The sequence below is a fragment of the Tursiops truncatus genome, chromosome 12 (genome assembly GCF_011762595.2).
Source record: "Tursiops truncatus isolate mTurTru1 chromosome 12, mTurTru1.mat.Y, whole genome shotgun sequence".
NCBI classification, from domain to species: Eukaryota; Metazoa; Chordata; class Mammalia; order Artiodactyla; family Delphinidae; genus Tursiops; species Tursiops truncatus.
Genome location: NC_047045.1, coordinates 2,297,229 through 2,324,501, shown reverse-complemented (window position 1 = coordinate 2,324,501; position 27,273 = coordinate 2,297,229). Strand labels below are relative to the sequence as shown.

Sequence of the window (27,273 nt, the reverse complement as noted above, 5' to 3'; positions counted from 1 at the left end):
GGATACAAACAATGTGGTGCATGTATACAATGAAATATTACTCAGCCATAAAAAGGAACAAAACTGGGTCATTTGTAGAGACATGGATGGACTTAGAGACTGTCATACAGAGTGAAAATGACTATAGACATGAATGACAGAGTGAAGTAAGTCAGAAAAAGAAAAGCAAATATCGTATATTAATGCATATATGTGGAATCTAGAAAAACTGTAGAGATGAACTGGTTTGCAAGGCAGAAATAGAGACACAGATGTAGAGAACAAACATATTGACACAAAAGTGGGAAAGCGGGGGTGGTGGGTGGTGGTGGGATCAATTGGGATTGACGTATATACACTAATATGTGCAAAATAAGTAACTAATAAGAAAACTGCTGTATGTAAAAATAAGTAAAATAAGATGCAAAAAAAAAATAAAGTTGGATGTAAGGAGTGCCAGAAAATAAGGTTGGAGAATTAAAAATATATATATATTTTTGTCAAGGTCTGATCATTTAAAAACGTTAGATAGCCACCTTAAGCAATGCATATAATCCTATGAAAACAGTTAAGAAACAAAACAAGTATTAAAGTCATTTTTACCGTATCAATACATATCTTATAATTGCTAGTTCCATTTATTATGTTGATAGATTAGTATTGATGCTCCAGGTGAAGATTCCACTTGTTTCAGATTTACTTGAGGCCTGGGGCCCTTCTGAAGCAGCTGCAGCATCAAACAAAGTCCCGTTCTGAATGTTGCCCATCCGGTCCACTGTGGAAACGAAAGACCTCAAAAATACTCATCCGCATTGTTGGGTGATAACTCAGAACTTGCTGGTACTTTTGGTGCAAGACTTAGATTCTGGGCTTTTTTTTTCCCCCCATATAAAGCAGATTTATTTTAAAATTTCTCAAAATGGAATGAGTTATCACAGTTGGTATAAGCAGTTTGATTAAATAACAATACCAGTAGCTGTCCTTCACTGAATACTTGCTATAAACCTGCACTAAGCAAAATCCTTATGGCCACCACGCCATCCTTTTTAAAAAAATTTATTATTATTATTTTTAATATTTGAATTTTATTTAATTTATTTTTATAACCAATAAATATATGTTTATAAATAATTTATAACTAATATTTTTTCTTATTAGTTATCCATTTTATACATATTAGTGTATACATGTCAATCCCAATCTCACAATTCATCCTACCACTCCCCCTCCCCCACCACTTTTCCCCCTTGGTCTCCTTACATTTGTTCTCTACATCTGTGTCTCTATTTCTGTTTAGATTCTTCACAGCCAAGTCACAAGAGCACATACCTTGTAAGCAACAAAACAAACAGACGAATTATTAGAAAGTGCTATGGATACCCTCTCAGACCCCTGTCCCCTCCCAAGGGCTCTCTCCAGCCAGGCCTCTTAACCACACCAGCACTTTCTACTTCTGAAGTTATTTAAGGAATAATCTCACGCTTGCAGGTCACCCTTCAATCTTTCTTCATTTTTTTCTTCTTTCCTCATTGTCTTTAATAGCACAGTTAGCTATTGTTTGTTTTTCTTTTTTTCAGTATGTTTCCTAATTTGTATCTTGAAATTCACTCTCTGACAGGCAGTTCTATAGTTTTTATAAATGTGTAAAATTGTGTAAGTACCACCACAGCCAGTCATGTGGCCACTGCCCTCACAATGTTCTCATGCCACCACTGTGTAGTCAGTCCTTTCCTCACCCCCAACATGAATTCATTTTGATAGGAGTCTGATTTTTTTCTTCATCATTTTATCCTTGAAAAGTCTCCCTGTTGTTGAGCTCTTCTTTCTGTCATATCCTGAATTTTAGATGTTGAAGGCCAAATGTGGGAGGCCTTGAGCACATATTTGTTTAGATAATACTAATTATAGTAACAATAACAATATTAGTACATGGACAGCTTGCTATTTTACATGTACTTACTTATTCAGTGTTCATAATGACCTTGTGAAGAAGGTATTTTTTTCATCTCATTTTTCCCATGAGGAAACGTAATCCCAGAGTCTTTGGGTAATCCCCCATATCATATTAGTGGCAAAACTGAAATTCACAGCCAGGAAGTCTGGCCTGGTGCTGTACCCTCATTTCTTATGTTCCCCAAAAAGGGCCTGCACTGAATAGCAACTCCCCATAAAGTTTCAATTATGTAGGATGAGTAAGTTCCAGAACTTACTCTACAACAGTGTACCTATAGTTAATAGTACTGTATTGCATACTTAAATTTCTTTTAAAAGGATACATATCATGTTAAATGTTCTTATGAAAATTTAAAAAAAAATCAAATGGACAGCCCTCCAAAAAAAGAAAAAAAAAGACCTTCACCAATAAGGTCCATCAGTGTGTGGCAGCTTAATCACTTAATCTGGATGTTAGCAATTCTAAGCACTGTGAGATATCTCAGGAAGGGGGAACCTCCAGATCTCTCTGATTAGCTCCTATAAAGCTTCCATAAGCAAAAACTGAGAACTTAACACTTTTCTGAGTAGTTAATAGCAATTTGCCTTCTCCGAAATGGCACAGAAAGACACAAATGCTGACTTATTTGGTTTATACTGGTCCCCTCATCTCTCTCAACCATAGAGGAAACCAGCTTTAAATCATGTTGATAATTCTTTCTTATGCTCTGGTCTAAATCAGGTCATCAGCCTTACCTTACATACTTCTGGATGGAAACCTACCTTCTATCCTACCTAAATCCTAGAAGGTATTTACTTCTATCCTTAAGTTAGTTAAGTACCATAAATTATTGCCATTTTTTACTCTCATCAGTTGTGGAAATCTTCCTTAAGTTCACATCATGTGGCCAATTTTCAGGATGTTCTTGTCTTCATGTAACAGCTCTTCCTCCATGGTTGTCATCTTGGGTGCCTCCTCCAACTTCACCTCAAGGTTTGTGATTTTTGTCTTTTTTCTCCCTTCCCCCTTCACTGTAGTCAAACAACTGCTTGACTCCTGCAACTTTCTGAACAGAAAAAAGTTTGAAAAATTAAATGTTGGTTTCTTCGCCACACGAATCTGCAAAACACAACTGAAATTTAAACTGGGTGTAAGTAGGTTAGAAGACTCTGTTCTTTCGTTTTGTTCCAGGAAACCCCATCTGAGCAGTTGTATTCGGCATATCTTGGAAAAGTACAGTCCATTTGTGATTCTGATCCATGAAGGGCCATAGTTAGCATGGGGCCCTCTCCCTCTCCCTCTCCCTAGGCAGATACCCTTCCCTCCAGGCTAAGAAAGGGCAGTGTCTGACGAGTGGAGCACAGGTTGGATCCCAGACCTCACCCACCCTCTCTGCATGAGGTCTTTGTCCAGTACAAGACAGTATTGATCACAGAGCTCATCTCTGCGTAGGCAGTAAATCCAATGACCAGTGAGCTCTTTCCCATTGAAGTATCAATACAAATATTCAGATTATTTTACAAAATAAAATGCACTTATGTTTTGGCCTAAGTACTCCCATTTATAGTGTTACATAAAAGTGTTTACCACTCAGTAAGTTTACCAGTATGAGCAAGCTGACAGTTGGAAAATCTCTGTATTGCAAATGTGAATGCTTCTCCCGGAATTGTTCTCAATCCCTGGGGCAGTCACTGTGCTCAGACACTTTTTTCTTTTTCTTTTTTTTTTTTTTTTGCCGTACACGGGCCTCTCACTGTTGTGGCCTCTCCCGTTGTGGAACACAGGCTCCGGACACGCAGGCTCAGCGGCCATGGCTCACAGGCCCAGCCATTCCGCAGCATGTGGGATCTTCCCGGACCGGGGCACGAACCTGTGTCCCCTGCGTCAGCAGGCGGACTCTCAACCACTGCGCCACCAGGGAAGCCTCCAGACACTTTTTATACTCAGGAGGGGTGCAGTCATGTTTGTATAGGTAATAATATAACTGCAGACACATATTTTGCCCTTAAAATAGCATTATTCATTTTGAAGCAGAAATGCTGCATTGTCCTTGGGGCAAGAAAACTGAGAAACAAATACATATGCTATCTGCCACCCATGCTCACAATTATTAGGTCAGGGATAGGCTTTTGTATTTAGAACAAGAGACATAGAATGGTTTTTCCTTTTAACTAAGAACCATGAAAAGTGAAATAATCTCTAATATGAGAGTATATACTATTATATTTTCATGAACATATAGATGTAAAAATCAATTTTACATATTCTAAAATTAGACTAAGAAAAGGAGAGAGACTTCATTTATGTTATCCAATTACTACATATTATATTAACTAGTAAGGCAGAATTATTTTCAGTTTAGGTTTAATTTTATTTTCCCCAGATTAGATGAAAATCACTTGGTGCTGAGAGGGAAAATGAAATGAAAGTAAAATATATAAATCTTTGAAATAGTGACTTTTATTTTCATTAATAAACTCAAACTATTACAACTGCTATTTTATAGCAGAGAATGGTAGTGTTAAAACTGGTCAGTGTTTCTAGTCATGTATATTGATGTATTTAAAGATTTGTTTTGTTCATCACCTTAAAAATTAGTCTAATTTGTTATTTTTATTATAATTTGACATCTAAAATCATCTTTGTTTTACATGTGCATTATTTGACAACATTCATTCTATAAGCATTTATTTATTTTTATCATATGTCAGATATTAGAGTAGTACTATGAGTTTAACACCACAATGATTTGATCACTTTTTCTGAATTGCTAATGAAAACTTTTGGTTTATTGATTTTAATCACCAAACAGTATTTTTTTAGCATCTGGTTACCTTATTACAAATGGACAACAAATCTATATGGGACGCAAAGATGTTTTCTTCACCTCTGTGAGTTTTTCTTTTTTCAATCTTACCTACTGGAGTTTAATTTGCCTGTTTTATAGTCCCTTATTCTGTTTCCATTTTCTGGCCCACACCAGTACAAGGACATTTATCTTATTTATTTTTGATAGTGTTGACTGAAAAAAAACGCACAGCCTAAGAATTGAGTATCATGTTTTATTCGGTGGACTTGCTGAGGACTTAAGCCCAGGAGGCAGCCTCTCAGATCTCTCTGAGGGACGGCTCCCAAGAGGAAAGGAAGGAGCTAGGATATACAAGAGTCTTTGCAACAAAAACCATGTATTCAGAACATCAAAAGATTACTGTTAATTAAAGAAAAAACAGACATCTCAGGTTAATGGATTTAGTACTTTTCTATGTATGGGAAGACACCAGAATCTGAGCTCATTGAAATCATTCTTTGACATGCACCTCAACTATCTAGTTTGCTAGAGAGTAATCCTGTATCTTGTTTTCTCCATTCTGAATTCCCTCAAGGGGCACAGTTGGTGGTGGCCACAGTGGCTGCTGGCTTAATGGCTGTAACACTTTGTTTACTGATACGGCAGATGACATTCTTTGCCCACAGTAGGTATGATTGACACTCAGCATCCATTCCTGTTTATTGTGGTTTCTGTACTGCAGAGGCAAGGATGTTAAAAACTACAATATCTAAACTCCCTTGAAATTGAAATTGTAAATATAAATTGAGTTCCACCAATATAAACATACATGAAATCTGGAGGATATGGTGAAGGTCTTTTCTGGGTGTCTTAGCAGTTTCATCTGGTGGAGAAGGTCATGGACATGTGGGGTTTTATGCCGCAGATTTCCCTATTGAATCAAAGACTGTGTATTAAAAAGCAGGACTGGCAGAAAGACTGCAATTTTGTGTTGAGTCACCAGCTTCAGGGAGAGGTAGCTGGGGAGGAAGTGGTGGCAGCTCTTGGGTACCCAGCTTCCCTCAACTAGTGCAAGGGGATCTTGAACTCAGTCATTCAATGGTGGCTTTTATGCTTCTTACTTTCCTGCTTACGACTGAGGTGTCATCTCCCAGAGAGTCAGATCTGTGATTCTAGAAGTGACCCATACAGCCCTTCCTTCTAATAAATTTGGAGTGTCTTATTCTGTTATTAAGGCCCCTTTTGCTTAGAAACCTAGAGTGATTTCTGTTTCCTGAGCTGAACCCCTACTAACTTTTATTCTATCCTATTTTCTTGATTTTGACCAAGACATCCTTACTGTTCCCCTCAGCTTAACTAAACTTTAGACAGACTTCTTCATGACTCCATGGCACACTCTCTCTTTCTTTACAGCATTCACTTTAGAAAACTCGTAATTGTAAATTCTTCTCCATCCCATTGATGTTGGAACTTTCTTGCAGGCTTTGCCAATTTTACAACCCAGGAATGTCTTTCTCAAGGACCTGAAAGTCAGCACTTTGATGGAACCATAGAAGGAGGCAGTGCCCCTCTCTCCCCTCCAGGGAGGAGTGTGTCTAATGTCAATGAGTGACCATTAGCCACACAGATGGCCTGAGCACACTGACCAACACCCCCGGCCCAATATCCACCAGCATTCTTCCACTCGTTCATCCCAACACTTGAAAACCCTTCCACCTACATTTGGTTCAGTGCAGTTGTGTTCCATAGCTCTCCCTTAATTCAATAGTCTTTTTCTTTTATTGTAATACTCTTGAATAAAAATTTCCTTGTCTTTTTACTGGTCTGGTGAACTCTTTTTCTTTCCCTATTCCTATCTTATGGTTTAGAGTTTGTAATATCCTTCACAGTACTAGAAGGAAGAAGAAAGCTACATTATTATTCTTAATTGTTTAAAATATATTGTGGACTGTTTTATTCAATCAAAAGAATATACAAGCAATGTATAATGTATATTTATTGTATAAGATAATATAATAAACGTTGTGTACCTTCCATCTGCTTCAAGAAATAACATTAGCAATGAGTTTAGCCTTCTCGATATCCCTCTCTGAACACATTAGTATCTCCCGCCTTGCAGAAACAATTCTGAATTTTATATTCAACATCCCTTTAGTGTTCCTTAGCATTTTATTATATGTGTAGGTATCTCTAAGTGATGTTATTAAGTTTGTGTGTATTTGACTTTTATAGGGACAGTTATCAGAATGTAAGTGTTTTTACAGAATTTGCTGTTATGCAAAACAATATGTTTGTAAGATTCAACCATGTGAATGACTGGTTGTGGTGGTTTTTATAAGCCCTCCAAAAATATTTTTCCTGAATCACCTCTTATAGCCTGATGAACAGAGATGCCCACAGGATGTTCACTACATGACAGAACATTACAAAGTCGAGAGTCATGGACTGGTCTTTGGGCAGCTACTTCTAACTTTGATCTGGGTCCTCCAAATCTCTTAAACTTGCCTTTTTATTTTTCTTCTTATAATGTGGTATTGCACAGAAATCACTTCTAAACACCTCAGAATACTTATTTAATTGTTCTCATACGATTTATCAGGGAGAATGGTGAGAATATATTGCTAAGTAGGAACAAGAATAAGACTGAATTTCCCACTAGCCAGAGTTCAGATTAAATGCTGTGGGATAATACATAGACAAATAAAGTTTAAAAAGTTGCTTTAAAGTTCACTTAGGTCATCAAAGAGTAGCGACAGCTGTTTCTGTAGACCTTTCATCCCTATGTGGAATAGTATATTCAGGTTAACATGTTCTTAAACATACTGATTTATTATAAATAGTTGCCCCATAAGAAAGAATCAATGGTTTCACACTGCTTCTAATATGCACCCAGTAAACCACAGCTCGGATATTGTGTGTGTAGCTTAGCAATGTTGGTGCTGGTTTAATGTTAAAATTCTGGAAAATATCAAACAGAAGACAAACATGCTGTGTTTTAGTGTGGAAAATTAGATCTCATGTTTAAGGAGAATTCTTACAGCCAATAGTCAGCTGAACAAAGACATAAGATTTGTATTCTTTAGAACTACAGCTTAAGAAATACTAACTGTAAAACACTATGAGTATTACAAGAAAACATTTCACATTGAGGAATCTGTAGTAATTGCTTTCCTTTGAATTTAAGATTCACTTTAAATGGAATTATGGGGTGTGTTTATTCCGTTGTCTTCTACGTATCTATTCCAAAGGAAATATGTAAAGAAATTTAGATGTGGAATGTAGAATGGCACCAAAGGTACAATCTGAAACTTTATTTTACATATACCTGCTTCCATTTCTACACACTGCATGATTTTAGGGCAAATTATTTGTCTTCTCTTAATTTAATTTTTCCAGTTAAGAAATAGAGATAATAATAATAGCTACTTGATAGAATGATTATAAAGAGAATTGAAACAATTTATATTAAATACCTAGCACTATTTTAACATAGAGTAGGAGTGTATATGAACTATATACATGTATATATGCTAGTCTCCTTACTATTATTATTATTAAGAATTGAATTATTATTAAGCTATTCTCCTTACTATTATTATTATTAAGAATTGAATTGAAACTATATATATATATGTGTGTATATATATAAGCTATTCTTACAAGTATTATTAACAGTTGAATCTCTGCTTTGTTATTGTGTTTAACAGGAAGTTCAGGACATCCCTGTGAGAAAGAACTTTATGAGTGCCTTTCCATCTTACATGTTCATGGAATGTGCAGAGGAAGTGAACCTGACGAAGGCTTGCCATGTTTATGCACACCTGGACTTGTGGTAAAACTTACTGATGGGTTTTGTTGTGATATATTTTTTCATCATCCTTGAACGAGAGGAAATACTGGAATGTTGCATGGTGACAAACGGAGGTTGGAGACGTTCCTCTCAGTACCTCTCTCCTTCTCTGGCTGCACTTACTGTGCTTTTCTCACAATTCCCCTTCCTTCTTCCATCCATCACATGCACCCTCAGCCCTTCCTATCAGGAGAAAAGCATTCTGAGAGACTGATCTATACAAAGGTGCAAGTGACCAAATGCATTAAAACATTAAAGGGCAAGGAATTCTTATATTTGAGCAAAACATTTTTCTTTTTAATGCCAGAGAGGAATTACTTAATACCATCAGGGTATTGGCAGAACCTCCATTTTGCTCAAGGACATAGCACTGCTACAGGGCTGAGCTCAGAATATTGTGTGTCTGGGGAGGATGAATCTCCTTCTTTGGCAAATTTGAACAGGTGACTCCATTAGCACTAGAATAGACTTACCTGGTAGAAATATCTCTATTAAAAGACAGCTTTTGACCACAATCCTTTATTAAAGCTGGCCACAGCATATGAATATATCGATAGTAAGGGAACAGCGATTGTCAAGACTGTGTTGCCAGGAATTCTAAATGTATATTTATAAAATGTATATATATATGTATAACTAAATCACTTTGCCATACACCTGAAACTACCACAACATAATAAATCAACTATACTCCAATATAAAATTTAAAAATAAATTGTTTTTATTTCCCTCATGGTGCAGTGGTTAAGAATCTGCCTGCCAAGGGAGGGGACAAGGGTTCGAGCCCTGGTCCGGGAAGATCCCACATGCTGCGGAGCAACTAAGCCCATGCGCCACAATTACTGAGCTTGCGCTCTAGAGCCTGCAAGCCATAACTACTGAGCCCGCATGCTACAACTACTGAAGCCTCCATGCCTAGAGCCCATGCTCTGCAACAAGAGAAGCCACCAGAACGAGTAGCCCACACACTGCAATGAAGAGTAGTCCCCACTCGCTGCAACTAGAGGAAGCCCGCATGCAGCAATGAAGACCCACCACTGCCAAAAGATAAAAAATAAAATAAAATGAAATTTTAAAATAAAACATATATATTTATAAATTTGATTAATAGATGGACCAGTCTTAACCAAGATTAAGGCTAAATAATTAGAGAGGGTATCCAGTCAGGTGCAGTATTAAGGAATCACATGTCAAGGAAATGCGAGGCCTGGCCAGTGCTGAAGAAGGATGCCCAGGTATGAATGGGGCAGAGGACTCCTCAGAGCTGGAGGATCAGAAGCAGGAGTCTCCAGAAGTGGTTAAGGAATTGAACAGAAAAATGGTTGATACCTATCACTGGAACACAAGAATTTGAGAAAGCCTGGGTATAAGTCCAATATGTCTGAGAGGGACATGGGTAAACTAAAACAGAATCATTGTTTTCCTTTCTCTGAGAATCCTCTAGTCCAGGCTTTGCCTTGGGGAAAGAATTTTCCCTTAGTGACCACAGGAGGATGATCTTTGAGGAAGAATTTCAGGCACTCTGACAACAGAGTGTGGGAGGTATTCAGTGCCAAGAAATTATTTTTGTATCACCTCAGATTACATCAATAATAGCTTCCTCAAGGAGTCAGTAGAAAGAGAAGAAGACTGAACTCTATCCTTTATTTAAGTAAATTCTTCTGCTAATGCAACTGGTATATAGAAATCTAAATAACTAGAAAAGAAATGATCATTTTATAGATTTTTTTGTTGAACAAGAAGAATTTACTACCAAATGTCTTTAAAATTCCTTTGAGGTATATGTTGACAATGTAAAAAATATCCTGAAAAACATATAGTTTTATAAAACCAGAAGTCTACTAATTGGAGGGAACTGTTACAGATATAATAAACCTATATTTTACTATGGCAATTAACAAATAAATTTGAAATGGATATTCTTATACCCACTGTCTCAAGTATTGAAAGCTAAAATAAAACTAAAAACTTACAATCGTAAGATATACTGTGTGGGTAAATCCTATAAAAATATAAGGGGGATTCTATTTTTGTTAATGCGTTTGATATGTTCTAAAATGAACGGATAAAGATAGAGGAAACAATTTAGTGAAAAAGAATTTACAATTTATGTTGTACCTGTCAATGTTATAGCAGTATATAGACATTTTAAATTAAATATGACTTAAAGATATACCCTTGAAAATAGGATGTAAATTATTAATTGGAATTTCAAAAAAAATGTTTTGCTCAAATATAAGATTTGCAAATATTGTCTCTCATTTAGTAGGCTGCCTTTTTTACTTTGGTAGTTTCCTTCACTGTGCAAGAGCTTTTTAGTTTGATGTAGTCTCATTTGTTTATTTTTGCTTTTGTTTTCCTGGCTTGAGAAGACAGATCCAAAAAAATATTACTAAGACCTAAGTCAAAGGGTGTACTGCCTATGTTTTCTAACTAAGAGTTTTATAGTTTCAGATTTTATGCTTAAGTCTTAAATCTATTTTGAGTTTATTTCTGTATATGGTGTGAAAAAGTGGTCCAGTTTGATCTTTTTGTGTAGCTGTTCAGTTTTTCCACCACCATTTATTGAAGAGGTTGTTTTTTCTCCATTGTATATTCTTGCCTCCCTTGTCTTAGATTAATTAACCATGAGTGTGTGGGTTTATTTCTGGGCTCTCCTGTTTCATTGAGCTATATGTCTGTTTCTGTGCCAGTACCATGCTGTTTTGATTACAGTAGCTTTGTTGTATAGTTTAAAATCACAGCACTTGATATTTCCAGCTTCATTCTTCTTTCTCAATATTGCTTTAGCTATTTGGGATCTTTTGTGTTTCCACACGAATTTTTAGAATTATTTGTTCTAGTTCTGTGAAAAATGCCATTGGTATTTTGATAGGGATTGCATTGAATCTGTAGATTGCCTTGGGTAGTATGAACATTTTAGCAATATTAATTCTTCCAATCCATGAACATTGTTAAACTTTATGTGTATTTGTGCTTTCTTCAGTTTCTTTCATCAGTGTCATAGTTATTGGAGCACAAGACTTTTACCTTGTTGGTTAGATTTATACAGAGGTAACTTATTTTTTATTCAATTTTAAAGGGATTGTTTTCATCATTTCTCTTTCTGATAGTTTGTTATCAGTGTATAGAAGTAAAAGAGATTTCTGTATATAAATTTTGTATCCTGCAATTTGCTGAATTTATTTACTAGTTCTAATAGTCTTTTGATTGTGTCTTTAGGATTTGCTATATATGTATCATGTCATCTGCAAACAGTGACAATTTTACTTCTTCCTCTCCAATCTACACTTATTTCCTTTTCTTGTCTGATTGCTGTACTTAGGGTTTCCAACACTGTTGAATAAAAATGGTGAGAGTGGGCATCCTTGTTGTGCTCCTGATCTTAGAGGCAATGCTTTCAGCTTTTCAACATTAAGTATGATGTTGGCTGGGTATTTCTTATATGTGGGCTTTATTATGTTGAGATTTGTTCCCTCTATACAGTTTGTTGTGGATTTTTTGTCATAAATGGATGTTGAATTTCATTGGAATCTTTTTCAGTATCTATTCTGATCATTGTATAATTTTTATTCTTCTATTAGTTAATGTGATATATCACATTGATTGATTTGTGGATATTAAACCATTCTTGCATCCCTGGGATAAATCCACTTGATTGTACTGTAGGATCATTTTAATGTATTGTTAAATTCATTTTGCTAATATTTTCTTGAAGACTTTTACATCTGCATTCTTTAGTGATATTGGCCTATAATTTTATTTATTTCTTTCTTTGTCTGGTTTTGGTATCAGGGTGATGCTGGCCTCACAGAATGAGTTTGGAAGAGTTCTTTCCTCTTCAGTTTGTTTGTGTAGTTTGAGAAAGATAGGCATTAACTCTTCTCTGAATGTTTGGTAGACTTGTTTTTTGGGAGTTTTTTGTTCTGTTTTGTTTAAATTTCTGACTCAATTTCATTACTAAAAATCAGTCTGTTTGTACTTTCTATTTCTTCCTAATTCAGTCTTGGGGGATTATACTCTTTTAGGCATTTGCCTTTTTCTTCTAGGTTGTCCATTTTATAGGCATATAATTGTTTGTAACAACCTCTCATGTGGTGTTGGTTGTAACTTCTCCTCTCTAATTTCACTTATTTAAGCCCTCTATTTTTATTGATAAGCCTGGATAAAAGGTTATCAATTTCATTTATTTTTTCAAAGAAGCAGCTCTTAGTTTCAATGATCTTTTCTGCTCTTTTTTTAGACTCATTTATTTCTGTTCTGATCTTAATCATTTCTTTCCTTCTGCTAACTTTGGGTTTCTTTGTTTTTCTTTTTTTAGTCCCTTTAGGTGTAAGATTATGTTGTTTTCTTTATTTTTCTTGTTTCCTGATGTAGTCTTGTATTGCTATGAACTCCCCTCTTAGAACTCCTTTTGCTCTGTCCCATAGATTTTGGATCCTGTGTTTTTGTTTTCATTTCATTTCTACAGGTATTTTTTTTTTATTTCCTCTTTGATTTCTTCAGTGATCCATTGGTTTTAAACTCCAAGTGTTTGTGGTTTTTGCAGTTTTTTTTTTTTTTCTTATAGGTAATTCTATTCTCGTGGTATTGTGTTCAGAAAAGATGCTTGGTATGATTTTAAACTTTTTAAGTTTTCTGAGACTTGTTTTGTGGCTTAGCATGTGATCTATCCTAGAAAATATCCCATGTGCACTTGAATATGTATAGTCTGCTGCTTTTGGTTGAACTATTCTATAGATAGCTATTAAGTCGATTTGATCTGATGTATCATTTGAGGCCAATGTTTTCCTACTGATTTTCTGGCTGGATGATATGTCAATTTATGTAAATGGGGTGTTAAAGTCCCCTACTATTATTGTGTAACTGTTAATTCATTTCTTTATATTTATTAATATTTGCTTTATGTATTTAGGTGCTCCTGCTTTGAGTGCACATAGATTTACAATTATTATATTTTCTATTTTATTATTATGTAATGTCATTCTTTTTCTCATCTTACAGTCTTTGTTTTAAAATCTATTTTGTCTGATATAAATGTTGTTACCTCAGTTTTCTTTTGATTTCCATTTATGGGGAATACCTTTTCCCATCCCCTCACTTTCAGTCTGTGTGTGTCTTTAGATCAGAAGTGAATCTCTTGCAGGCAGCATATATATGGGTCTTGGTATTGTATCCAATCAGCCATTCTGTATTTGATTGGAGCATTTAATTCATTTATATTTAAAATAATTATTAAAAAGTATGTACTTATTGCCATTTTGTTCTTTTTCTTTTATTTCCCTTTCTTCCTTTGGTCTCTTCCCTTATGATTTGATGACTATCTTTAGTGTCATGTTTGGGTACCTTTCTCTTCTTTATGTGTATATCTATTATAGATTTTTGGATTCTGGTTACCATGATTTTTATATATTACAACATAAATAATAATTTTTAATTGATGATCTCTTATTTTCCAACATATTTTAACACCCTGCATCTTTATTCCCTCCCCTCACATTTAATATTTTTAATATCATATTTTACATCCTTCTTGTTTTGTGTATTTCTTAACTACTTATTGAGGATATAGATTGCTTCATTGCTTTTGCCTTTTAACTTTCCTAGTAGCTTTATAAGTGTTGCTCTACTATTGTTATTGTATATTTGCATTTACCTGTGAGATTTTTCATTTTGTAATTTTCATATTTACAGTCATCGCCTTTTCTTTTTCACTTAGAGAAGTCTGTTTCACATTTCTTGTAGAGCCAGTTTAGTGGTGCTCAACTCTTTTAGGTTTTGCTTGTCTGTAAAACTCTTTATCTTTCCTTCAAAGCTGAATGATACCCTTGTTGGGTAGAGTTGGTTGGAAGTTGTAGCCTTTAATCACTTTAACAGTATAATTTCTCTTCCTTATGGCCTAGAAAGTTTCTGCTGAGAAATCAACTTATAGTCTCATGGGAGTTTGTATGAAACTAGTTGCCTTTCTTTTGCTACTTTTAAGATTCTTTCATTACCTTTCATTTATGTAATTTTAATTAGAACATGTCTTGGTATGAACCTCTTTGGAGTTATCTTGTTTGGGACTCTCTGCGCTTCTTGGACCTGAATGTTTGCTTCCTTTCCCAGGTGAGGGAAGTTTTCAGCTATTATTTGTTCAAATAAGTTCTCTGCCCCTATTTCTCTCTCTATTTTTTTTTTCTGGGACTTCTATAATGTAATTGTTAACATGCCTGGTGGTGTCCCATAGGTCTCTTAAACTATCCTCATTTATTTTAATTATTTTTTCTTTTTTTCTGTTCAGTTTGGGTGATTTTCACTACTCTGTCTTTCAATGACTGATCTGTTTTTCTTATCTACTCTTGTTTCCTCCTGGTGTAGGTTTTATTTTATTTTCCAGCTGTGTTTGGTTCTTCTATATATTTTCTACTCTTTGTTGAACTTCTCACTGTGTTCATCTTTTCTTCTCCCAAGTTCATTGGGCATCTTGATTATCATAACCTTGAACCCTTTACTGGGCAGATTGTTTATTCTACTTCATTTAGTTCTTTTTATGAGGTTTTGTGTTATTTATTTTTTTGGAACATATTTCTCTCTCTCCTTATTTTACCTAATTCTTTGTGTTTATTTCTATGTATTAGGTATTTTGGTTATGTTTACCAATCTTGGAGAAATGATCTTATGTCGGAGTCATCCTATGAGGCCCAACAGCATGCTTCCCTCTGGTTGCTAGAGTCACATGCTCTAAGGCTGCCCCCTGTGTGGGCTGTGTATCCCCTTCTATTGTGGTGGGCCAAGAACTTGGTGCTTGTTGATAGATGGGGCTAGATTCCAACCCAGTTGGCTGTGAGACTCTGCCTCATTTCATGTTTGCAGGCCACTGGAGGATAGGGCCAGGTCTCTACACAGCTGGCTGTGTGGATCCAGGGCTGCAGGTCTGGTGCTAGCCCTTTTTTGGGTGGGGCTGTGTCCTCATCTAGCTGGCTATCTGAACTGGTGGGGGGAGGGCTTGACACGTGGCTGGTGCAGGTCACTCATTGGTGGGGCCATGCCCCTGCATGGCTGGCTGTGTGGACCAAAGGGTCAGAGGGACACAGGGCTGGTGCTGGTCCACTGGTGGGGAGGTATGCCCTTGACACAGCGTAGTGGGAGGATTCCAAAATGTTGCCTGCTAGAGCTTGTGTTCACATGATAGAATGACTTTCAAAAATGGCTGCTAACAGCACCTCCATCTCCTGTGGGTATCTCAGTTTGCCTCCGGCCTCTCTGGGAGACTCTACAAGATCAGTAAGTGGGTCTAACTCAGGCTTCTCAAACTATAGTCTCCATGCTGGGACTCAGAGTGTGTGAGATTTTGTGCATACACTTGAAGAGGAAAATCTCTGCTCCCTCAGCCCTCTGGGTCTCCCATATGCAAGACCTGCTGGTTTTCAAAGCCAGACTCTCTAGGGGCTCATACCCCAAATGCAGGATGTCTGGGCGGGGGAACCCAATATGTGGTTTTATCTCTTGCTTTTTGGGGCAAACCTCTGCAGTTGTGATATTCCTCCTGTGTGTGGGTCACTGACCAGGTGGGTCTGGGTCTTGACCATACTGCATCTCCACCCCTCCTACTTTTCTCCTTTTGGCTCCTTCTTTATGTTTTTAATTGTGGAAAACCTTTTCTGCTAGTCTTCATATAGTTTCCATGGTTAGTTTCTCTGTATTTGTAATTTTGAGGTGTCTGTGGGAGGAGTTCAAGTTCTTCCTTCTCTGCCATCTTGGCCACACCTTTGACAAAACTGTTTTAGAAACAGTTATGGCAAATGTGTAAGACTATTGTACAATTGCTTTTTAGATTTTTTTCTTCCTTCTCCAACTAATCCTGAGAGTAAATGGGACATAAATAAATAAGACTCATAATCATGGCAAAAAGTCAAACTTCATTGGTGTCTTAAAGAATGTCATTCACAGAATAATATAGAATTTCAGAGAGGCTTAAGGAATAACATAGTTAGTAGGATTGGAGGATAGGTAAATTGAATCCATTAGGAGTAAGGATTAAGTGCTCATATAGAGCTTAGGTGAACATGGAAGCAGTGGGCATAGGGAAGAATTGACAACTCACAGAAGGGGTAAGTCAGAATAGATGGGAAGAGACTAAATCTTGCATCAGTTATCACATTCTAGTATAATATTTGCTTGTTTCCTTATTTATCTGTCCACACTGACAGATTTCAAGCTCTTGAAGAGCAGGGATAATTGTAGCATCTTTGAGAGAACAAAATATAATACATATGTTTTAAATTTCATTATCATTGTTGAGGGTTTTTTTTTTTTTTGGAGTTCTTATCATATTAATCATAATAGTGTTAAGTTCCTAGTCTGAACATTACAAAGTCTCTGCCATATCTGAGTCTGATTTTGGTACTTTCTTTGTCTCTTCAAACTGTGTTGTCTTTTAGCATGCCTTGTAGTTTTATAGTTATAACCACACATGGAGTGCTGGATAAAAATAACTGAGATAAAGAGGTGTTTAGTAAGAGACTTTATTTTTGTCTAACTAGGAGTCAGGCCATGTTTACTGTTTTCTCTGGCTATGGGTGCCAGAGGCTAAAATCTGCTGATTTCCTTGTTTTCTCTCCTCTGTAATCACTGGGCTTCCTTAGAGACTTCTTCTTAAATAAATCTGATCTGTGCAGTTCTTTCCATTGTAGTCCCTGTTACTGTAAGGGAGCCCTATTGATGTGGGTGAAGTGGGAGAGTAGGGTCTCAGTCCCTTTGGGAGCCTGTGCCTCAACTCTGGGCTGTGAGCTTTACATGTGCTTCTCAACCTCCCCTTCTTAGGTGTGACAAGAAAGCTTCAAGAGTCTGGAGATGGGAATATTGATTAACCATTCTGGCAAAAGTTTCCTTTGGAGTCAGGCCTTGTTAAGGAGAACAGAATGCTCTGGAAGTACTTCAGAACAGCTATTCTTCCCCCGCTGTTGGAAGCAGAAAGGGATTTTTCTCATGTATTTACGATGAAAATCTGGTGGAACTCCTGGAGATAAAATTTAATGAAAGTACAGGGGATTCCCTAAGATCTCCCCCACTGCCCCGGAGTGTTTAACTCTCAAGCTTGTACACAGTAGGCCTCCAACACTTTGTCAATTACGGTTTTTCCGACTGTGGCACTGGCTCCAGCAATGGTTTCTGCTCTGCTATGATTCTCTGTTTCTGCCTTACTGTCTGTCCAGTTCTGGGGGGAGGAGTTTGCCCTGTGACCTCAGTTGTACCACAAATCAAAGAAAAGTTGTTGTTTTTGTTTTATCCAGCTTTTTATGATTATGAAGAAGGGAGTGATAACTTCTAAGCTTCTTACACACTGGACCAGAAACGAGAAGTCTTGTGATTGTTTTAAGAATAAAATAACCTATGAATATATTTAATAAGGAAATAGATGAATTTTCCTTCATTCATGAAATTCAATGTGTCTTTTAAAAAACTGATTTCCTATTCTAATTAGGCTTCTCAGGTATCTCACCTAGAATGATTATTCTATTTCCCAGAGTTGCTTGAGGTCTTCATGGAATTGCTTAAAAGATACCAAATTAGCTGGCAATCAGATTCTCCACTAACATGTAGAAATTTTTTAAAAAATTATAAATTATCTTGTACACAGAAGTATAACAGCTGATATAATAGCACACATAATCTGTTAAAATATATCAAATTATTGGGAATATGCAAGCATTGAATTTCTGATTATAACTTGAAACAGCAAAACTCAACACAAATCATCAAGCCTCTTACTGAAATAATTTGTAGCAATTCTCTTCACATTAAGTCTATTTATGTTAACTTCAACTTCCCTCCAAAATCATCATTCTTCAAACAGATCTTTGGAAAGATGCTACATGTTTTCTATATTTCTTCTGTTTAAGCTATTTTTAAAACTCTCACTAATTACTTTGTCATATAAAAATGTTAACTCAGCTGCATGTTTATGAGATTAGGAAAATTAATATCGCTACATTTAATATTAATATTCCTACAATGATTCTTTGATAATGAAGAGTAACTTAAGGAGTGAACATCATCTGCTATTTTTTCTTTATTTCTGAGAATTAATATTTGGTGCATAATATTAAAGACCTAAACTCTCAGATTTTCTTAATGTTTTGAGCTGTGACAATCTCTGACAAGCTGATAATTTTTGCGGATTATTCTTTCTAGCAGATCTGATTGTGAAAGTGAATCAAATCACTAAAGTACTTACATTATTCTGAAATTCAAATGCTCTGTAAAAGAATTTAAGTGACAGACACAATTTATGGAGTGTCCTAGACTTGCTTGCTAAAAAATTCAAGACAAATGATCTCCTTCTTTTCCATTTGATCAGCATTGCTCTTTTCTTCCTCAGTAAATGAATTTCTACCAAACAAGATAGATCCATACATTAACTGGTGACTGTGATTGGGTCATGCTTATTATATTTTACAGAATTATAGTAGTCAATAAAAGTGTTAACTTCATTCTTTAAATTAAAACACAGATCTTTATGTAGTGTAGAAGCTGGATTCTATTAAAAATAGAAAAAAAGGAAAAAACACTTTCTGAATGAGAAAGTATGCTCTGAATTCTACAGCAATACAGTCTATTTGCAATACCTGGTTTTTAAATGTCATCTTCAAAAGAGACCTAAGAACAAGGCACAGGATAGCAAGACAGACCATTGGGTTTCATGTTTGTTTATGGTTCTGGTGTTTATTTTATCATGATATAAAATGATCAATGTTGTTAATAAATATTCACAAGTATTTGCTGTGTTCAAGATGCCGTGACTCATCCTATTAAATAATTAAAGTTTATTGTCTCTATGTAGAAAGTACATAAGCAAAGGCATAATTCTTAGATAAACTTAATAATTCCTTTTTTAAAGAAGGATGTTTTATTGCTTTTAACATTTATCCATATTTGAGATCAGGTTCTTGATATTTTAGATCAAACACATCCCTTGGACACTCACCATAGCAAAGTACTTGTAAATCATATGAAGAAAAACATGAACACCTACTGCTCTTACATTCAAATTAAGGAAAAGGGGGCAGGTCCATAAGCAAACGAATGCACAGAAAAACAGCAACAATGCTCCCTTTAAGGCAAAATTTGATGCTTTGCTTTAAGATATTTTGAGCATATTTTGTGTGCAGAGCACTATGTTAGACCCTCAAAATAATGTAAAACTTCATTAGTTTCAATTTCTCACTAAAGAGAGCTTCAGCTGAGTGGAGTAGACAGGTGCATATGGGATAATAAGAAAGACAGCAATGGGTTTATGCAGGAAACTGCTTGCCAAGGGAAATGAAGACATTATCAGGGACACTGTTTGTGGTTCTAATATTAAAAGTAATAAGGCAATTGTCAAATCTGAGTAAAGTACTCATTAGAGGAGCTTTCTCAAAGGACGAAGATTAAGGTTTCCCTGCAAGGGTTAGAAAGGAATCTCTAAAAGTGCCAAGACTTCCTCTGCTTACCTAGGTTGGAAGCCCACCCAGAGGGATTGCTCAGTACTGCTAATGAAAACGCTGTGTGCAGTAGTTAGAACAAAGGCTCATCTGCTTTTCAGGACCAGTTTCACCACAAGCATCTCATCCTCGTTTGAATGTATTCTAAGCATTCTAACCAACACAGTAACAATCTTTTGTAATCCAAGGGTTGTGATGATATTGGAGAAGGAAGAAAGGTACAAATTTAAATGAAACTTAACAACCAAAGAGGAAGTTCTCTGTATAATGTAAATATAGTTTATAATGAGCAAATATAGTTTAATATTTTCATAAATACACTATTGAAAATAAGAATTTTTCTTGCATTTTATATAACAGATCTGTGGCACAGTTATGATGTACAACCCAAATGTCTTAGAACAGTGGTTTTTATTGGTAAATGAAGTGTAGTAAAATTGTGACTACCCCCTAGAGCTATTTAGATATCATGGGTAATAATTACCCTCCTCTCATCTTTATGCATCTATTTCTTGTATAAACAGGGCTAGTGGATTAATGTTCATATTTGACAGAAACTTAGAATATTCTTGGTGTTATATGTTACCTCAAAGGAGAATGGGCTTAACATTTTAGACCTCAGTTAGATAGAAAGTTCTGTGAGCCTCAGTTTCCAAATCTATAGCATGAAGGTATAGATGATGAGTTGACTGCAGAATCATACCTAAGATAACATTGTTAGTACATTGGAAAGTTGGGAACAGAATGTTAAACGCTCACACTTATAGGCTGGTGATTTTTTCTCTATGACTTACCTTTTATTCATTTATTATTAAGATAAATATCTCTATGTCATATTGGTAGGGGTAGGGGCAGAAGATATTATTGAATCACTTTCCAAAATAAAAGCATAGGCTGGATTCCAAAACCCACTCCATATCCTCCTCTACCGTTGACATCCCCCACTACAGGGGTACATTTGTTACAAATGATGAACAACATTATCACCCAAGGTCCATAGTTTACATTAGGGTTCACTCTCAGTGTTTGCATTCTATGGGTTTTGACAAATAAATAATGACATGCATCTACCATTACACTATCATACAGAGTATTTTCACTGCCCTAAAAATCCTCTGTGGTCCTCCTGTTTATCCTTCCCTCCCCTCTAACTCCTGGCAATCACTGATCTTTTTACTGTCTCTTTAATTTTGCTTTTTCCAGAATGTCACACAGTTGGAATCATGCTAAGTCTTTTCAGACTGGCTTCTTTCACTTAACAATATGAATTTGTTTATTCCATGTCTTTTTATGGCTTGATAGCTTATTTCTTTTTAGTGCTGAATATTCCATAGCCTGGATGTACCGCACTTTATCCATTCACCTGCTGAAGAACATCTTGGTTTCTTGCAAGTTTTAGCAATTATGAATAAACCTGTTACAAACATCTGTATGCAGGTTTTAGTTCATTCATAACTTTTCAGTTAATTTGTATAAACCCTAGGGAATGGGCAATTGCAGGATCTTATGGTAAAATTTATTGTTACCTAAGAAACTGCCAAACTGGATTTCAAAGTGCAGTACCGTTTTGAATTTTCATAAGCAATTAGGCAGCATTTTATAATTTGTTTTCATATCAATTGCCAGACTGTAATCCAGCAGATCCATCATTCGCATGGCCATATGTTTAGTGTGTGATCACACTCTCCCCCTTCCCCTCATCTTCCCTCTTCTCTTCTTTACTCTGCTTCTCTCCCTTCCAATAAGCTCCACGCAAACAAGAAATATGTGCAACTAGTTTTCTTCTATTCTCCAAGTTGATGCCACATAATAGATTCTGAATAAGCCTTTGTGTACCAAATGAACAATAACATGGATGAGACTATAAATGTTTTGGGTTTAATTAATCATACTATAAATTTGCAATCCAGAGGCTATTGTGTGCAATGCCATACAACATTAAATATATCACAAGTTCCTTTCTGCCATAATGGTTAAGTGATTTAAAATATCATTTGAGCCATAAGCTACCATGAGAAGTAGTTATTATTTGTGAAACATTAACTATTTGGCAGGCTAAATGTTTTATATGCGTACCTCATTTAATGTTTAAAACAAACTCGTGACATAAGAATCATTATTCTCCTTATCATGCAGATGAGGAAACAGATTCAGAGTTTGAAACACTTATCCAGAGCTGGAAATTGTTAGAATTACATTTTTCCATTAAATCCAAATCTTATACTCATAAACACTAGGTCAGAAAGATTTTATTCTGCATTCAGCTCGAGTTCTGGATCTTTTCATTCTGAGCTATGCTCAAATTTCTCTTGTTAAAAACAGTCTACACTATAAAGGACTTAACTCATATCATTCCTACAAAAATTTTCTTATGTTTTTGCACCAAAATTTCTTATTTCACATGGTTCTTATGTTTTAACAAATAGAACTGTGCATTTTACATCTGCCAGTTGATTCTATAAGTAATTAAATGCAGGCTAGGCAGCAGGAGGAAATATGATAACCCACATCTACTGCATTTCTTTGATGATAAAAACCAATCTCTCTGCTTCCCTGCTCTTTCTGGCATTGCCACTGAGAAACAGCAGGATTTTCGTGCTTCCCTTATGTCCTGGGAGTCCTTTTTTATTCATACTCAATGCACCTGGTTTAGCATTTTCCTCTTAATTAAAAATAAATGAAATTAAGAAAAAAGTGGCTCTACAGGGAAGAATAAGACCTGTTGATCCTCTTCCTCCATGTGGTACTGTGGTTCAGCTCATCATATTTTTTTGTAGCATTTGTTTATTTTAGGTGTTAGATGCTATCCTTGTAACATAGTGCTTGATTTGTTTTGTCTTACTTTGTGTAACTGTTTTCATGTCATTAGCACTTGCATTTCCTAAGTAAAGGGAGGATTGTATACACAAGCTCAGAACTTGAAGCTCAGCTTCAAAACATTCTACCTGTAAGCCTAACTCATTGCAGAGAGAAAGATAACATGTCTTGCCAAAGTATGTTATAGAAAATAGGCTTGGTAGTGTTCAGAAGGCAACCTGTTTAATGTTTTAAAATGAAGATTTCACCTTTATGTTCTAAAGGTAAAGAAAAGTGTAAAATTATCAGTGTTTTGATAAATCGTTGATGTGTGTCATGCACACAACTGTGATTGTTTTGGTTGGTGTAGAAGAGCATCCCAATGAAAGAAAAAGATAAATAAATGATATTTATCAGCTAACATGTTTTGATAGAGTTACATATATATGATGCTATAGATGTCAAAATAAAGATATGACTGGGATATGTGGAAGCTGTCCCACAGAGAACAGGTGAGGAAGGTTGCAAGTTATTTATAAGCAATGTACATGGAAGGGTGTGAGGGTGTGTTATTTAAAAACAAAAGTTATGGGCTTCCCTGGTGGTGCAGTGGTTGAGAGTCCACCTGCAAATGCAGGGGACACGGGTTCGTGCCCTGGTCTGGGAAGATCCCACATGCCGCAGAGCGGCTGGACCCGTGAGCCATGGCTGCTGAGCCTGCATGTCCGGAGCCTGTGCTCCGCAACGGGAGAGACCACAACAGTGAGAGGCTCACGTACAGCAAAAAAAAAAAAAAAGTTAGTACACATATTTTAGTACTTCTTTAGGACTTGATTTACAGAATTACTTGAGATGTGATTTAAGGAAATCAAACAAGTAAAGAAGAGATAAAACATGAATAGAAACAAGTATAACACAAATTAGAAAGAGATGAGTGGCCTAAGGTGTAAACAATTAGAGGATTGTAGGGATTCAGAGAATGAAGACATTATTTCTATTGCAGGAATTAGTAAATGAATCATGAAATGAGTGTCTTTCCTCATGAACAATAATTGAACACTCTGTGACTGAGGAAAGATACCCTAAATTGCATAGGCATATGGTGGTAAGGAAAGTTTCTACTTGCCAGCTCTCAAATGACCATTGGAGAATCCTGGTTGTTCACACTGGTGAGTCTATAGTATCTGCTAGTTTCATCTATTCTCCCTGAAATAGTAGGTTAGTCCAGGGCGTTTGACTTCTGAGATATTTTAGTGGCTCTTATCTTGTACATACTCAGGGCTCTGAATCAGATATCAGATCGTAGGACTGGTGATTCATAGACAGTGGCCTCAGAGAAATCTTTAACATGCTTGATTTCAATGTGGGGAGGGGGGATTTGGAGCCACAATTTAGAGGAGGCTATTGGCATTAGGAACCCAGAGATTTCATTGCATCAATCACACTGATAATTTGCACTTATAATAATTATGATAGTTATTAAATGATTCTGATATGATGGCTGATAGAGTAGATTTTCAATATTGCTGTGTTCAATTATATCAAATCAAGTACAAATTATTTAAATTTAAATTGAATACAATGGTATTTCCAACATGAGCTCTACCGCAAACAAGCTTATAACTTTAAAATTCAAACTACTTCAGCTTACTCAGCCCAATAAGTATAGTTAACTAGCACCTCTTTGATTAGGATCACAGAGATGAAAATTAATTGCATATAACTGAATTCATCCATTGTGGAAAGTTAATAAAATACCATTCGCTTAAAATTTGAAGATACCCCATTTATGTGCATCTTCTATCAAAATATAATAAGATAATTGTTATATGGATTGTTTTATTTCTAAAAATTGATCTGGACTTTTAGGATTTTATTTATGTGAAAACAGTAGAAAAGTATTCAGAGCAAATTTATTACAAAGGCAGTTTTAATCCAATCTTTCTATAACTCCAAAAAAAATTTTTTTAAATATGCTTCTTATGTACACAGGCACATTTACCAGTACAGAAAAAGGGGGAAAATGTTTAAATATCTTCATTATAAATGTATTAGAAATATATTATTTATGTATCTGCTCTGAGTAATTTGTATGTATAATTAACTTTCAAATGTGTATCTTTTTTCTCAAATTGTTCTTTCATTAATTAAAATGTGGTTCTCAAATTAAGACCCATTGTACTCCACAGGCTTTTTTGTCACCTGTGAATTTCAATGAAAACTAAGTAATATGAAGATCTTTTCTTAAGACTCCAATTCAGCATTTCTAATCAATTTGAGTTGACTAGATCAAAGGCTCTTGGTCTCCAACTCATTAGAAACATTACTCTCTTCTTTCAACCCAATGTGAAGCAGTCTCACTTAGCCCAAGACCACAATCTCCCCAAGAGCATCCTTTACTAACCTATATCTCACACACAGAGCCAGACACTTAAGGACTATTTTGGTTCTTAAAAAGCTATATACTACTGGGAGTTCAAAATATGTCAAACGATAATCACAATATGATAGGAAATAGACAGAGTTAAGGTCTGCACAATATTTCATGAAAGCACAGTAGTGATGTACAGTGGACTCTTGAACAACATGTGTTTAAAATACACGCAAGGATCCACTTACACACAGAGGTTTTTGTTTTTGTTTTTTTCCAATAGTAAATTCTACAGCACTACATGCTCTGCAGTTGGTTGGATCAGAGGATGCAGAAACTCTGATACAGAGAAACCAATAAGTTATAAGCAGATTTTTGGCTGTGTGGAGGGTCAGTACCTCTAACCCCCATGTTGTTCAAGGGTCAACTGTATTTTTTTAAAACTGGAGGAACACAGAAGAGAATACTGAGAGAACACTTATACTGAACTGAACCAAAAAAGTTGGGTACCTAGATTACCTGGGTTCAAGGTGGGAATATGTGGCAGAAGTGGGATTCAGAAAGGAAAACAACATATGTGAAATAAGAATTAGCCTAGCATATGTGAAAAAATGGTAAGAAATGATAATAAGTTTTGAGAAATGGCCAGTGGCTTTGTGTGCTATGCTAAATCATTTTTGTTTTTGCCTAGGAAGAGTGGTAAACTACTGATGATTTTCTATGCTGAGGAATGACCTGGTCAGATTTTATTTTAAAAGATAACCCTGGCACACATTCCACCAGCATAAGAGACAATGGGACTGTCCTTCCATCAGCTGTATCCCCATCTAGGACTTGCTAAGCACCCATAAAACTCACTCAGGGCTCTATTTTTATCAGTACCCAAAGCCCAGGAATTACCTCATACAACTTAAGTGTGGTGTAGGGGAGGTTGCTAAGTGACTTTGATCTTATTTAACTTCCCAGTTCTTAAAATCAAAGAATTTATCCATTCTTCCTAGCACATCTTTGTTTAGTAGTTGAGTATTCCTTAACAAGAGACCCTGGAAACAGGAGAAACTGTTTTTCTCAAGTGTATAAGACACAAAGGGAAAGTAGAATAGTACCAGCTGTACATTTTCACCTGTCGCCTCTGGTCTCAAGACAGACTATTCACATGATTTGGGTCCTTATTTCTCAGAGGAAACTTAACCCCCCTTGTAAGTCAAGACTGGCATCTATTGGACTCTCATATTTGGTTGCTTGCATTTCTTGTGACATATGGCATGTGAAGGGTCATTTGTGTTTCAAACATCAATTACGTAATGTGTGGGTGGAAATATACTGATATTTTGCAAAGTCAACTATTTAATGTATAGAGACAATTTTTAAGTATTGTTTATATATTCATTCAAGGAACCCTCATTGGCTAACGGCCAACCAACAGTGTGCTGAGTAGGGCTCAGAATGGAACATACCTAGGCGTCTACCTAGTGGTGCTTATAGCATACCAGAAAAGAAACAGCAATCAAGGTAATTGACAAATGAAAATAAAATTCAAACTGTACTTAGTGTTCTGAAAGAAAAGAAAACGTTTCAGTGAGAGAAAAAGAATGCAGGTGACAGAGAAGTTCTTTCTAAGCGGGGGTACACTTCAGACCTGAGCACGAGAAGAAATCATCCAAGGGAAGAGTGAGAGTTGGACATGCTGTCATGGGTATGGACACATGCATGGGTCATAAGGAGGAAAAGGCTTTGCCCCACATGCAGTGGTGAAAACAGACACTGTGAGTTGAGCGCAGTAGGTCCGGTGGGAACAAAGAAGAAGATAGGTCAGCAGAAACAGGCAGAGCCAGATTACGTAGTGAGTCAAAAAGAATGGAAAATTATTTGGATTTTCTTCAAATATATAGTGGAAATACATTTAAAATTTTTTAACAGGGCAGTGATGTGATCTTATTCAGATTATTAAAATATCCTTCCTATTCTGTGAAGAGGTTCTGGAAGGAGGTTAGAAGTATGAGTGAAGCTAGTCCATTGCAATTATTGCATGAATTATTTCATAGGCTTGACCTATGGTTGTGGCAAAGCAAACTGAGAGAAAAAAAC

The 27,273-nt window shown here is 35.9% G+C and overlaps 1 protein-coding gene across 1 annotated transcript in view; it reads left to right on the top strand.

Annotated features, from left to right (window-relative positions):
- Positions 1 to 27,273, top strand: part of EYS (eyes shut homolog) — a 1,685,417-nt gene that overhangs the window by 790,007 nt on the left and 868,137 nt on the right. The window contains exon 22 of the mRNA XM_033867388.2: positions 8,408 to 8,532. Coding sequence (XP_033723279.1) covers positions 8,408 to 8,532 — 125 coding nt within the window. The remainder of the gene's footprint in view (positions 1 to 8,407; positions 8,533 to 27,273) is intronic.